Raw genomic sequence first — 15791 nt, 5'->3', positions numbered from 1 at the left:
AATGCCAAGGGGGATTGTCACGACTTCTGCCGAAGTTGGTCCCTCTCCTTGTTTGGGCGGCGTTCGGCGGTCGACGTCACCGGTCTTCTAGCCATCGCCGCTCCACCTTTCATTTTTCCATTTGTTTTGTCTTGTTTTCCACACACCTGGTTTACATCTCCTCATGATTACTATGTGTATTTAGCCCTCTGTTCCCTCCATGTCTGTGGGGTATTGTTTATTGTCTTGGTTGGCACGCTTCAGGCTGTGTTGCGCCGGGTTTTATTTGTACCCGTGATTTGTGTCAGCCAGTACTTTGTACTTGGTTGTTGTACTTTGTGCTGCCTCACTTGTTCTTTGGGCATTTGTTTTTGTGACGCGGTTGTGTTCTGTTCATACTATTGCCTCAGTAAAGTGCTTATTTGTTCACTCATCTCTGCTCTCCTGCGCCTGACTTCCATGCACCAGCTACACCCACCGTATGACAGGGATGAATACTTTTGCAAGGCACTGTATACTGGAAGTTCTATGTAAAGTGAGGGTTTGTTGACTGGATGTATTTGCAGTACCTGCAACAAGGTTCAGAGACTGTTGTAATCATCAAGTTTCCTTTTTATTTTCATATTCTAAAATGCAAAGGACATAACAGGATTTGAGAATAAATCCCAGGTTGAGTGCACAAAAATGTTTCCACTGCAAGCGATTATTTACAAAAATGAAAATCAACATACCCTATCAATATGTATTTCAACAGGTACCAATATTCAGTGTGGACCTTGCACACTTACTTAGACAAAAGAGTAGGATGTATACATGACAGTTCAATTCACTTTCATCATGTTTCTGAACTTAGTATAACTAAAGGTAACAACAATTCAGCAAACTTTTAGTTTTGTGAACCATTCTTATATACAGTGTTTTTAAAGTTCACTATTAGTGCATTAAGGACCACTGTATTCTTTATCCTTATCTTAAATGGGATATACTCTTTTTGAGGGGAATTGTGATCTCTGGAAATAGGCTCTGTTAAACATTAACAGGTAACATTGAACACAAAACCACAGAAAACCCACCTTATCACTCAGTTAACATTGCTACCAATGTATATCAATGGCTAGCAATAAATAATAATCATTTGATTGTACCACCCCTAAATAATCATATCAGTTTTTAGTGCCGTTTTTACAAAGATCAGAATAGATTTTGAATGTAAAAAGTGTTCTCGCTTGCAGCTTGAAGGGAGAAGGATTCCTTTGCCACATGTACAGTATGGCAACGATATCTAACAAGCAGATCAACTGTTAGTATGTCTCTGCTTTACAATATACTGTACACAGAATCATGATTTTGGTTGTAAAAAGATGAGCATACCCACTGGGCAAACTGGTTGAATCAAAGTTGTTTTTATGTCATTTCAACCCCAAAAATCAATGTGATGACTTTGAATTAACGTGGAAAACTAATTAGATTAGCAAAAAGTCATCAACGTAAGGTTATTTCGTACCTTTTTAACTCTAAATCCAATGACATGGTGAAATGTTGTGTTGATTTCATGTTGAATTAAAGTTAGTTGACAACTCAACCAAATGTAAATCAAAACTAGACGTTGAACTGACCTCTGTGCCCAGTGGGTATTAACCAGAGTTCCGTTTCAGTGTGATTTGGTTGACAGACAGTTTACAGTGACAATTATTTTTAACAGCACTGCATTCTGTTTTTGATTGATGTCTCCTACTAATAACAAGATACAAATGGATTTTTGAAAGCTATTACAATTCAGTTCAACACTATGCGTGCTAGTTATATCAAGATAAGCCAAAAACACTTACTATCGATTAAAGAAAAATCTGATATGAAATGTGTCCATTGTCTGGAAGAAGTTCAACACAGATGGGGTTTAAATACAGGAAATACATGATAACTTACTTTTTCAAACCTTCAGTAGGCAATAATAACGAAAGTGCTCTTTTGTCAAACCAGTAAAAAAATAATTTATACACATTCCATCGGCTGATTGGAGTACTTCATCACAAAATTTGTTAACAACTGTTCGTTTATCGATGGTCCTTTCCACCATCACTCCATCTCCCCATTCTCTTCCTCACCTACTTCTCCTGCTACTCTGTCGTACCTAGTGATGTGTTATTTGTTGAAGGGCAGACAGGCAGGCAATGTGACAGTGGAGCAGGATGGGCCTGCTAAGGGCTCTGCCACCTCTCCCTCCAGCTCTGTCCAGGTCCCCTTCTCTGGGCTGAAGCAGATGGTGGAAGACTTGTAGGCTCCCTGCAATACAGCAGTTGAGACATCGTTATTATATTAATTCATACATGGGCATGTGTCTATGAGGGCAATTTTTTAAAGGTTTTTCAAAGGTGTTTCAAGGTAATGTAAAGGTATTTCACGGTGTCCCACCTATGGTTGTCTCTATCAGGACTGAAACTAATCTAGCCACCAGGTTGTTGGTATTCCTAAACCCATACTGTAGGCCTACATACCCTAAGCTATTGTGCTTTTAAAACAAGAAAATACAACTTCATACTCACACACAATCATACATACTGTATAGCATTTCAACTAAACCTAGGATAAGCGTTAACGTAGGATAAAGATAGTGAAATGAGCCTTTACCATGCTCCAGCTGTATCCTCCCACTAGGAAGATGCTGTTGTCCAGGATGCAACAGCCGGGGCCACTGCGGCCCTCCAGGATTGGTGTCTGGAGGATGTTCCACTGGTCCGCTTTGGGGTCATAACACTCCACCAGCATTACGTCCAGGTGAGAGAAACCTGAGCACAGCAGAAAGGAAACACGATGAGAAACCCTCATTGTGATTTTCCACACTGCAATATTCCTAGAATAATGCTCAACTGAGGACAAGCTAGAGGGGTCATATGGCTTTATGGGTCAAGCTATTGAATCCAATTGAGCATTAGTGGACAGCATCCCTGAGAATATAGAGAATATACTAGTATTCAGAGGATCCATCTTCTACTCCACATTAATTCATTGGCTATGTGCAAAAATAGAGTAGCTGAGACATGCCAGTCTTTACCTTTCAGATGGTTGCCCCCAATAGTGTAGAGGCGGTCATTCATCCCAGCCAGGGCATGAATGGCTCTCTTTGTGTTCATATCCTGTTTCCTGGCCCACACATCCATGATGGGGTCGTAGCAATACAGCCAGGAAACGTATTCTCCATTATGGACTCCACCTATAGTGGTATAGCAGACACACAAATAAAGACATTATTATTAGCTATGAATGGACACATCAGGATCAATTGACCCATCACTCTGCTTACCTCCCCTATATCTGTCTCTTCCCCAGCTCTTTTCCCCGCTTCAGCATTGATTGTCATATGTCGTTGTGTTCCCCGGTTCTGACACTGTTCCTGTCCTGTTCCATGTCTGTGCTATATTAAATGTTCACTCTCCGTACCTGCTTCTCATCTCCAGCGTTGGTTCTTACACATCCTGACTAAGTGTGCAGGGAAATCAACGAGTCTGTGTATGCATTGATAGGTGATATTTAGCAGTCCTGCACTAATCACTCCAGATCAATAGATTTTTTCCGTTCATTTTTACTGTGTCTGAGTTAGTCATTTTTCAGCTTTGCATTTTCAACATGAACTTATTTCCATTGAGATGATCCGTGAGGTCTCCCTTGTAAAATAGGTATTTTGACCTCAATGGGACAACCTATTAAAATGAAGGTTAAATAAAATGAGTGAGGTCTGACCTGAGATATATATTTTCCCATTGTGCACTGCTCCAGCGTGTGCGGCTAGGGGCTGGGGCAGGGAGGACACGTAGTTCCACTCGTTAGTCTCCAGGTTGTAGGATTCCACGCTGGAGAGGTAGCCCGACTCGTTCCTCCCACCAATCACATACAGGTACTTATCCAGGCAGCAGGCAAAGAAACTGGCTCTCCTGAGGAGGATGTGTCAACCAGACAACATCATTAAAACAACCAGGACAGTGTGTGTGTGTGTGGGGGGGGGGGGGTTGTGTGTGGTGTGTGTGGTGGGTTGTGTGTGCATGTGTGTGTATGTGAGTGTGTGCGTGCGTGCGTGTGTGTGTGTGTGTGTGTGTGTGTGTGTGTGTGTGTGCGCGTGCGTGCGTGCGTGCGTGCGTGTGTGTGTGTGTGTGTGTGTGTGTGCATGGTGGAAGCCTTGGTGGACAAAGTTACAACTCAGTTATAACCTCTGTATGTAAAAAAATAAACAAAGATGTTTTATTGTCACATACACAGGATAGGTGCTGTGAAATGTGATGCTTTACAGTGTCAGCCATAGTAGTAAGGCGCCCCTGGAGCAAATGATGGTTAAGTGCCTTGCTCAAGGGCATATCGGTAGATTTTTCACCTTGTCGGCTCGGGTATTAGAACCAGCAACCTTTAGTTACTGACCCTAACTGCTCTAACCACTAAGCTATTTGTATGGAATGGTTAGAACATACAGACCCTGCAATAATTCAGTGTTAATAATCAGTACAATAATTCCCACATCTATTTGTATTGCATTATTTTGTCAATTTTGTTTGCATTGACTTACCTTTCCTGCATAGGCGGAAGTTGTATCCAACTGTTGAATCGTGGATCATACCGGCTGACATGATTAGTGCTGTGCTTTCCTGCAAAATACATGTCAGATTCAAGATCCATAAACAGTTAATATGGCCACTCCTATCCTTTCTAAAGATGTTGAGTGGCAATAAAATGTGAATTATGAATATAAATACTATATAAGTTTTTTTTGTATTAGTATAAGTATTGGCATTAGTAGTAGTATCAGTAGTGATGTTACCATTGGGGTTCCACTGGTCCTCTCCACCCAGCAGTAGTATGAAGTTCTCCACCTCCACCACACAGTGATGGGCACTGTTGTAAGGCATTACTGGGAGACACAAGACAACAGTGGAGGATGTCAGAAACTGGCTGAGGCAGGACACATAATGGTGGTGTCATGGTTCCACCTGTCACCAGAGGGCGGCAGAGACCGCCCTAGAGACTATAATGACACAGGTGTTTTTGTTACTAATTATTATTTACTTTTAGAGAGGTATGTTTTCTGTCACCCTTTGCAGAAGCTTGATTTGTTTGCTGTGTGTGTTGTCTCCTGAGTGACTTCGACTCTTAGTGTTGGTTGTTTTCCCAGTTTTACTTTGTACCTTGTGTTGAACGTTTTCCAGTAAAGTATTTACATTTTTTCCTAAAGCACTGGTTCCTTGTCTGGTTCTCTTCTCTGCTCCTGGGTTCTACCTCACCATGTCACAACTTGACATCCAGTAAAAACTCTATACTGTGTGTGAAAGAGCAGTAACTTGCACTCCAAACTCTAGCACAAAATCAACCAAAAGAATCTAAACAATTCCTTTTAATCCAGTATTCAGACAATTGGTGTTGTTTCACATTTGACAACACACTGCATGAAGGCCAAACGCCCCCAACCACCTGGTGGTGGTGAAGTCTCCCTGCCTGTTTACTGTGTGAATGTCTAGGTGAACCTCCTTATCCCTCTCCCTCTCTCCACTCCATCTTCCCCTGCTAAAGTGACCCCGTTGAGATGGAGAGAAACGGTCTTAGGTGACAGTCATAATGAACATGATCATGTTCACTCAATAAATCTAGAGGCCCGCACCGTGCGTGGGCTTTTGAGCGTAAATCAGTGGCATGGTAAAGCCCACCTGTCTGTCTCCATCCGTCATTTCCACCGTCACCTCCCCGCTAGTCTGATGGATTGCAGTTGCTGTAAAATTAGACAGCCTTGAATCTCATTTCTTTCCGATTGGCCTCTCCTCTCCTCAGCTCTGCAATCTCAAAAGCTGTGGCTGGCTGACATGCAGGGGTCTTCATCTCATAGAGGGGAGTCTATCTCAGACAGATACTGACTTACACAGCTTTATCTTCAATAAGGGTGTGTGACATGCAGAGGTCTTCCTCTCATAGAGGGGAGTCTATCTCAGACAGATACTGACTTACACAGCTTTATCTTCAATAAGGGTGTGTGACATGCAGAGGTCTTCCTCTCATAGAGGGGAGTCTATCTCAGACAGATACTGACTTACACAGCTTTATCTTCAATAAGGGTGTGTGACATGCAGAGGTCTTCCTCTCATAGAGGGGAGTCTATCTCAGACAGATACTGACTTACACAGCTTTATCTTCAATAAGGGTGTGTGACATGCAGAGGTCTTCCTCTCATAGAGGGGAGTCTATCTCAGACAGATACTGACTTACACAGCTTTATCTTCAATAAGGGTGTGTGACATGCAGAGGTCTTCCTCTCATAGAGGGGAGTCTATCTCAGACAGATACTGACTTACACAGCTTTATCTTCAATAAGGGTGTGTGACATGCAGAGGTCTTCCTCTCATAGAGGGGAGTCTATCTCAGACAGATACTGACTTACACAGCTTTATCTTCAATAAGGGTGTGTGACATGCAGAGGTCTTCCTCTCATAGAGGGGAGTCTATCTCAGACAGATACTGACTTACACAGCTTTATCTTCAATAAGGGTGTGTGACATGCAGAGGTCTTCCTCTCATAGAGGGGAGTCTATCTCAGACAGATACTGACTTACACAGCTTTATCTTCAATAAGGGTGTGTGACATGCAGAGGTCTTCCTCTCATAGAGGGGAGTCTATCTCAGACAGATACTGACTTACACAGCTTTATCTTCAATAAGGGTGTGTGACATGCAGAGGTCTTCCATTGAAGGTGGAGAGCCTCAGATACGGTAGATAGGAGGACTAACAGCTTTATCTTGAGGGAAGGGGATTCTACTCCCTGACTTCAGTGCACCACACTGGCAAGAGGGTGTAGGTGGTAGATTTCCTTTACATGCCTTAATGTTATCATTTAGTCGATGTTAAGAGATTTGAACGAGTGGTTATTTTTGTTGTGTTGCAATTTCTGCTCTTAGTAAACAACATCTGATACTGTAAAAAACATTGCTCTCCACTGAGGGTAAATCAGATGGTATTGAGGATAAAAAGACTCAGAACGATGGTTTTACTGTCCATAACTTATGTTCAAGTCTGCTAATTTATTCGTTTTACTCCTATTCTGATAGTCTTGTACATTACAGCCTGAAAATAAATAAGATCTATCTCTGAATCAGGGATCATGATGTTCATAGATGTTGATATCAAAATACATTTAAATTGTTCCATATTTACCACTGGAGCCTAAACTGTAAAACCACTATGTGGCAGAAACCCAATCCCTTAGAATTGGCCTTGCCTTGGCTTTACAGTAAGCTCTCAGGTTCACTAGAGGGAGTCAGACACCTCAGCATAGAAACACACTTGGTTGGGGTCGACTGAATGACTCCACGGCAACTGCACCAATCAACGTTGCGTTACTACAGCCATCTAACATCGTTAGTGTTGCATCCCACCACATTGCATTCTTTTGTTCAGTACTGTGCTTAGATCAAGATGGATTTCTGAAGCCATGAGGTATTAATGCCGGGTTGGCTCAGGTACTGTAGAATCAGGCAGCGGTGGACAGAGTCACTACTTTAACTGAGCTAATGTCTTTGTCTTCCTTCCCTTCCCTGCTTCTTCACGCTGCGATAGGTACACTAGATGGCAAGCAAGAGTTCCTCTAGTTTCTAGAACAGACGAGCTGCAGTGATCGGACGCGACAAGAGGGATCAGAATCTCCCTAAATTGTGTTGATAAATGTCTTAATCAAACGCTATCCCTCTCAGGCTTCGCCTCATTGAAAAGTTATGATTGAATGTTAATCATCCTCTATTCCACATCCATTGTGTAGCAGCTACATCAGGTGGTTATCGATGTGTTACGTTAAGGGGATGATTTTGCAGTTTTGTCCTTCCACACGGACACGGACCATTTGAGTGTTAACTTTTAGTTTTGAATAATGGAAATCCCCATTGACCTTTTGGTTGTTACACTTTATACCAATGAGCTTTAATGAGAAAAATGTCAATACTGAAATATCAATGAGGCTGAAAGTCGTTGTGTATGCATGCCTGTTCTGGTAACATGGCTGAGAAAATCAAGAGGAAATGTTAAAATACCATTAATGTAACACTAATGATAACAGAGCAGAAATGTAGCTTGTTGAGTGTTGACAGACAGCAGACAGTTGCATAGTAGTTGGAACCACTGCTACAATTCTGTCTAGCTACAGATGGTATGTGTTGAAATGGTATCATGGTACATGACACTGGCAATATCAGACCAGGACCAGAAATAACTATGGGCATGTGTGAGACAAGTGTTGTTAGTGTGTTGAATGGGAGTGATTGAAAGCAGTTCTGACAAATGGACAATAAAGTTGTATTGTATTGGGAGAATAGAGTGTAGGAGATGACAGTAGGGAGTTAGACCAGTGGTTAATATGTATGAATGGAGCGACATTAGTGAGAGATGCTCCCTGCCAGGCCAGAGGACAACAACTCAATATGGACACAGATGATGATGCAAAGGACAGATAAGGTTTTCCATTAGCACTTGTTTGACCTTTGGAAATTGGCAAGAATATAGTGGTGTCTCTCAAAAGGTCAACATAGACAGGTGGGAGAGAGAGCATAGGACACTATATCTTGAGGCAAGTAGTGTAATAGAAAGCTTGTTCTTTGTATTTGCAGAAGCATTACAGATGTAGGATCTTAACCCTTTACACTCGTGGGAATTGGCCTATATGGATAGGGCTAAATTGAAATATTTCTTACAGAAGAAATATGAAAATGTATAACTATGGTAGCAATTGAAAGGGAACAGTTTACAGATTATGGGGAAATTATTACACCAAAGGTTAGAAAACAACCTGACTGAATCCAAACATTAGACTGTTGATTTTATGTGCCTTTTACATTTACTGTACTTTTTGCCGCATTTGATCATAACGAAAACTGAAAATACTCTGGTTACATTCAGTAACATGATAAGACTATTCCTGGAAAATGTGGGGTAGGTGCAAAATAAGGTTTTTTGTTGTTGTCTCCAAGTGGACACACACCTCTCCAAAGTGTTCACAGTTCCTAAGACATTTCAATGCACTTTTATGACTCAAAGAACAGTCTTCAACTAAAAGGTACTTTTTGAGCTCTCCTAGCTGTGCCGTTGAGGAACTAGAGCAAGCACACTTGTAGTTGTTTTGTTTGGAACACAGCCCTGCATCCCCGCCATCACACAATTACTGTTGGTGTTTACGCAATCCAAAAACGGTCCATTATAAATCGCTATCTGGATCAGGTGGGCATCATTTGAAAGCCTCTTCTATTGCCAACATGACTAGCTAATTTATAAAATACGATCTTACAGTGTTAGGCTTCCACAAGGCATTTCAGAGAAACATTGTAATTTTGGTGCGCATAGAAAGGAGTCTTGTGCATTCAGGTGTCTGTGGCCCGACAAATTTTCTTCACAATAAACAAAAATAGGCTAATTCTGTTCAGAACAACCCAGGGTATGACAACATGTCATCTTATAACTGTACATCGAACATAATGATCATAAACATTGACACTGTATATGACAAGTGCACATTTGGACTCACAGGTGTTTGGCTTGCATGTGTGACATCAAAGCAGTATTTATTATAATCCTCAATGAGTCATCTTTCAAAATACATTGAGTCCTCTTAATTTACAGCATTTCCCTCACTCAGACATCAAATAATGTGCAAAAGTTGCCCAATGGGGGCAACTTCTTGTCGCGCAAGGTGCTCAAGTTCAGAACGGCTGTCAGTCAAAACTCATACAGTGCTGTGAAGCACAAGGATAGAGCTCTGACATCATGTATAGTATGTTACTGTACAGCCACTGCGTTCCAATTTAGCCGTTTTATCAGTGCCCAAATCTTCCATTTTCAATCTGTATATGGGTATGAGTGTAAAGGGTTACTTTGTTGACTATTTTGTTGCACATCAGGAAATGCAAACTTGCAGTGTATTCAAGGTTTAAAAAGACTTCTAAAGTTCCTAATTTCCACTTCCCTAACGAAACGTGTCAACCCCTACAAAAATGCCCATTCATTATAATCCACATAATAATTCACATTTCCTGTTGCTGCAGGGTTATTTTCAAGCTGTAGCAAACTGGCTCAAATTAAGATCATATTAAGATCCTACATCTGTAAATTATTGGGCAAAGAATACCCACAAAATTTGCTTTTAGCTTTGCAAGGTTTTTCAAGTTGTCGATGCATGTCCAAATACCAATATGGTTTTATTAGCTTGGAGGGATGTTTATTTTCTCTTTAACTCTCTACTATCTATCTGGCATACTCAATATTCAATAATAATATATTGTATCTTAATATATTGGACAGTAACATGTCATTCTATAATGTTACATCTACACGCCACTATGTCATTAGATGACTATAAATCTGGCCATGCGTCTTTGCCAGGAGATTTCAGCTAAAACAAGGGAAACTCCATGCCATGGTGGTGTGCCTGTAAAGTCACGCTCTGATTAAAAACGTACTAAAAGTGCTAGTAATACACCATTACCTCTAGGAATTTGAGGAACTTCTTCCTTCTTCCCTCATTTTACCAGAAAATGTTCTTGTGCTAAAGGCAAAGCCTCGTAACATTACATTTGAAATAAACCAACCCTTGAAATCCTATTGTTGATTCGTGGGTTGAAATCTGGTTAAAATGAGACATAAACTGTGTACGACTTTTTGTGAAATCATCCCAAAAAAATGATTGATGTTCAACATCAGCATGTTGAAAAAATATAAAATATGATGTTGATAGAATGTTGATTCATTTGACGCATTTAACAGAAGAAGCTTCAGGTAAAAGACGGGGCTACTACTCACTAGTGAGGATCTTCCATGTCTTCTTCTCGTCATCATAGTACTGGACCAGATTACTGGGGAGTCGATCAGGTCCAGGAGGCAAGCCACCCACCAGCAACAGCATCCTCTTATTGGAACGAATCCTGAAGTAAAGTGGGTGTGGAGGGGTTTGGATGGGGTTGGGGTGGAGGGGGGTTGAGGTGTGGGGATAAGAGGTAGGAAATAAAGATAGAGATTAAATAAAACAACCACCAACATCAAACAAAAATACAAGCTTTTTCATTATAGTACCAAGTCAACTGCAACTGATCACTACAACTTCATTGTGTTGGAAGTCATTGAACTGTAGCATATCCTATATGAAAGATTTAGATAACAAAATAATGTTCCCCATCATGAAGACACTTCCTTATTGGCCAACACTATATGAGCTATGTAGATCATAGTAGTAACATCTTAACAACATTGTGTATTAACCTGAACACTGTATCTATTTAATAACATGGTAATAACAGAGTAACTAGACTTTGTAACATCACAACTGTTTGTCTCTGAATTTATGTGAAAAAATGAACCTGCTTGCTTTTCATATGCTTTCTGTCCAAAGGGGGTTTACACCCTAAATATATCTGTTCAATTAGGTGTGAAGTCATCAGAACCTTTCTACAGGGTTTCTACAGTGACGCAAATATGACTGGGCAATATACAGTAGAGTAGATCAATATTGCTATTCCATTGGTGAAGACTCCATGTGGCAGTTCTGAACCAATTGTTCAACATATTCTTGAGTTCTGGGGGTTTGTTTGTGAAATAGCCGAGCCACGAACTTTACTGTACATTGAGTCCAGTCATCTTGTTTTGAATGAAGTTCAATGCAATTAAACAACTAGCCACAAAGTAACAGTCGTTTTAACAACATTGGCCATTAATTCCAGACATTTGTATTGTTATTTTTTATGACTAAATGACCACTGTCTCAGTGCATCCATTTGGATAATGGCCCACTCATGTGTTTTCGGGGTTATTCTCATATGCAAATGACCACTGGACATAGATAATGCAGATTAATTGAGGGGAGAGAAACAGTGGCATGTGATATTAATATGAGAAGTTTAGATCCTAGATCCATGCTGCATTTGGGCCCATGTATGGACATCTCACTAAGGAGACTACTAGGCATGGCAACATGCTCCAGGACATGGAGGTCCTCTCCATTGCTCATAACTTTTTCTTTGATTTCCATTAGATAGGGAAACAGTAGTGTGCTCCATAAAGATATTGTAAGAAATAAATAAGGAAATTAACCATGCCATAAATTACTCTGGTAAATACATTATACACCACTAGTGCAAGATAATTGTTTATTTCTATTTTCTCCAATACTGTGAGATTAGTTTTCCAATCATAAAGCCTACTGTTTCTGAATTAAGAAGATAATGTTCAACAAATGTAAAAGTGAAAATTGCTCCATAATATTTCAGAGTTATAATACAAACTCCGATGTTTCAAGAGGTTTTAAACAACAGCAGCTTCAAGCACCACCAATCAATCATCTTCCTCCTGTCCATTAACTGTCTCGGAAAATGCTGATCATGACGAACACACCATGACAAGCCATGGTTGTACTGTAGGTAAGGCAAACAAAGTAGCCATTCTCGGTATGGATCACCCAGACCTACAACTCTATAATCCATGAATTGTTTCCTTGCTCTTGTCAAGCTATTCAAAAATGTATAGGTTATGTATTTATAGGTTATATCTACCCAGGTTATGTCAATAGCAGTTTTCATGTGCTCTCATGTAATATGTTTTACAAGTGTGTCTATGTTTAATTATAAGTGACCTATATATTTTTGGGAATAATGAGATAACTCGTATTTTGGAAGAAATGCCTGAATGTACTGTTCAACTATCTTCCTATTGACGGAAGTTATGTTTCTCCATCTTTTCAGCACTTACATTTTTTAACAGAGAGTTAACACATTTATAGTTTGAGATGGTATGGAAAATAAGGTAGATTAGACCATTCTAAAGCATCCTCACTAACCCTAAACTTATCCAAGTGTACAAGGTAGTATCTTTACTAACCTAGTGTGTGTGCGTGTGTGTGTGTGTGTGTGTGTGTGTGTGTGTGTGTGTGTGTGTGTGTGTGTGTGTGTGTGTGTGTGTGTGTGTGTGTGTGTGTGTGTGTGTGTGTGTGTGTGTGTGTGTGTGTGTGTGTGTGTGTGTGTGTGTGTGTGTGTGCGTGCGTGCGTGTGCACATCCTCACTTGCTGGCTGTGGTCTGCCTGCAGTGCTGTCTGAAGGGCATCAGGTGGTAGTTCATGGCATCCATCAGCAGCTTCTGGCACACTGGGTCACTCCTCATGAAGTCAACCGACTGCACCCTCTCCACCAGCTCCGGGGCCGGAATGAGGGCGAAGCGCAGCCTCTTCATCAAGTCCGGGGCGTAGTGCATGCGAGTCTCCCGGTCATGCTCCAGCCACAGCACAGACATCTGGAAGAGAGCCAGCTCCGACTCCACCGGGGGCGGCAGAGCGTCCAGCATGGCGCACATCTCCTCAAAGTTCAGCAGCAGCACATCCTCCACCAGGTACTTGTTGGCCAGCTTCTTGGTCTCGTCCAAGCCGTGCAGTGCTGCGATCTTGCAGATCTGCTTGTAGTTCTGTACAGAGATCTGGTCATTGAGGAACTGCACGCTGAGCTTGGTGATCTGGGGGACATTAAGGATCTTGCTGACCGAGAGCACCTCTTCCACAGTGTCCAGAGAGAGAGTGACGTTGGCAGTGTACAGGTACTCCAGCACTAGCCGTAGTCCGATGGAGGAGCAGCCTTGGAGGACCAGGTTGTTGATGGACCGGGTGCTTGCCATCAGCTTGTCATCGGGGGAGGAAGATGGGGTACCACTGCTCCCCTGGTCCTTGCTGTTGTTGGTCCCCTCGTTGTTGAGCATATGACTGCTAGAAAAGAGACACCTGAAATACTGAGAGCAGGACGCCAGCACTGCTTTGTGGCAGTGGAACTGCTGTCCTTGGGCAGTGAGAGTCACATCACAGAAAAGCTGTTTCCTCCATAGCAGGTTGAGCCCGTGCAGCAGGGTGTCACTGTGTGTAGGGTCAAAGGTGGATGTTCTATCACCCGATCTGGACATGACTTCACCTAGGCAACAAATACACCATGCAAGCCATTTAGCCTACATCTAGCCCATTTATCTATGAATAAAATAACATGATATCATCACAGTCAGGAGGGAATTGTCTCTAATACCTTCACGTTACACCGATCATAATGGTTAGTTAAATGAATATGCATCCGATCGAACCGGTAAACCATCATGCTGCTCCCGCCGATACTATTCTGCAATGAACAATATAGTTCGGTCCGGTAGGCTATCATTTCAACTTTGGCTCATGTCGGAAGACAAGAGAAAATAAAAACGTATTGTCCTAAGAATGTGCCGTTCAATTGCTATTTGCATTCTTTCAAGACAAGATCATTTCAATTGACGCTGCGGTTTGACGCGCATTGCCAAAACAAACTATGAGAGGAGATGCTGCAGCGCCTTCTCTTTGATAACGCAATTTAAGTTGTTGGATAAGGGAAAAGGCAACCCCTATGCAAAGATAAAATGCAGCATTCAGCTAACACTTATCGTTCTCCTCTTATCTTGCTGCACTCTCACAATGATCAAATTTACACATCCACAAATGCACGCACGGAGTGATACAAAAGCAATTAGTTTGTCCCTCACACAGCCGACATCACTGTGCTCGGTGCGGAAGCTTTTTCCCCTTTTACCTGAGTTACGACTATTCAGACATGAGTATCGGAAATTATTAATTCAGTGCAGCAATCCAATAATATAAATGAAACATGCACATGTGTATGTAGTTAAACAACGCTAAAAATGCATTTACTACATGAAAAATGTTTGTAAACTTGATATAAGCGTCCTGTACTACCTTGTTTCGTATTCGCCACATTCTCTAAAGCGCCTGTCACAACTAAATGATGTGAGCAGCTTGCTTCAGATCAAGCCAAACTTACCTGATTACGAGCTTGTAAAAAGCTTCAGGTTCCCAATAATCTCACTTGATTTTTCTTTGTTCTCCTTTTTCTTTAGATATGTTCCTTTCCTTTAAAAGTCTATGGTCGGTGCCACAGAATAATTATTGATTCTCACTCATAAAGTCACTATTTCAGGTTATTTGTTGGCGTTGATCATTTGTTCTTCTGAATTAACAAGAAGTGTGTGAGTGTGTGAGAGGGAGCTGTGCTTTCTGCAAGAGAAGAAGAAGAAGAAATATACGTGTGACAAATTATGCTACCAAGAAACAACACATCATTATCCTTGGGCCTGGGGCTCAGTGAGTCGTAACGAGAGTAATAGGAAATCCACGGTTGGGGAGAGAAACGGTCGTGCATGGCCGGTGGAGAGAGACCATGCAGGGGTATGGATGCTGGAGAGACTCGCAAAATTATGGCTCAAGGCTATTGTAAAAACTGTCGAGCGTAAATGACTGCGATTTCAAACATCTATGGAAGAAAGAAAAGAGAAAGGGGGAGAAAAACCGAGTCTTCCCTCGCTGTTATAGAGAGAACCGTCAAGTTTTAGTGCGCATTGCTAATTAGTCAATTTCTCTCTGCCTTCACAGCCCGACGACTTTGCTGCTGAGCTGAAACTGCTAATTTCTGGGACCAGCCTTTTTTTGGCTGTGAACTGGATGGATGAATGAATGGCTTGTCTCGCACAAATGACAAAAAGCCCCTGCCTTAATCTCCATCGCCAAAATAACCTCTCATCTCATTCTGCTCCTGCTAGTCCAACTTTAGTGGATTATATGCCTCACATTTGGACGTAGAGTATGATATTACCAATAATAGTTTTATAATTTTAATTATAAAACATATTTGTATATGTTTGACAAAATTATGTTCTGGGAGCATAAATTCATCCTCATTCCAATAACCAGCCACATTGTAGCAAGTTAAATTGCTATGCATATAAACATCCATTATATAGCTATTTT

At 41.3% G+C, this 15791-nt stretch overlaps 1 protein-coding gene across 1 annotated transcript; it reads right to left on the bottom strand.

Annotated features, from left to right (window-relative positions):
- Positions 1-570: 570 nt before the first annotated feature.
- LOC139550615 (kelch-like protein 14) lies at positions 571-15409 on the bottom strand. The gene is made up of 9 exons (XM_071361613.1): positions 14809-15409; positions 13032-13920; positions 10784-10905; positions 4784-4873; positions 4532-4610; positions 3718-3908; positions 3032-3190; positions 2608-2765; positions 571-2262 (listed from the first exon to the last, which is right to left on the bottom strand). The coding sequence occupies exons 2-9, from the start codon at positions 13910-13912 to the stop codon at positions 2122-2124; spliced, it is 1821 nt and encodes a 606-aa protein (XP_071217714.1). The 5' UTR covers positions 13913-13920; positions 14809-15409; the 3' UTR covers positions 571-2121.
- Between the last annotated feature and the right edge of the window lie 382 nt (positions 15410-15791).

Source organism: Salvelinus alpinus, chromosome 23, assembly GCF_045679555.1.
Source record: "Salvelinus alpinus chromosome 23, SLU_Salpinus.1, whole genome shotgun sequence".
Lineage (NCBI taxonomy): Eukaryota > Metazoa > Chordata > Actinopteri > Salmoniformes > Salmonidae > Salvelinus > Salvelinus alpinus.
The sequence above is the reverse complement of the archived record's forward strand: the minus strand, read 5'-3'. Positions and strand labels throughout refer to the sequence as shown.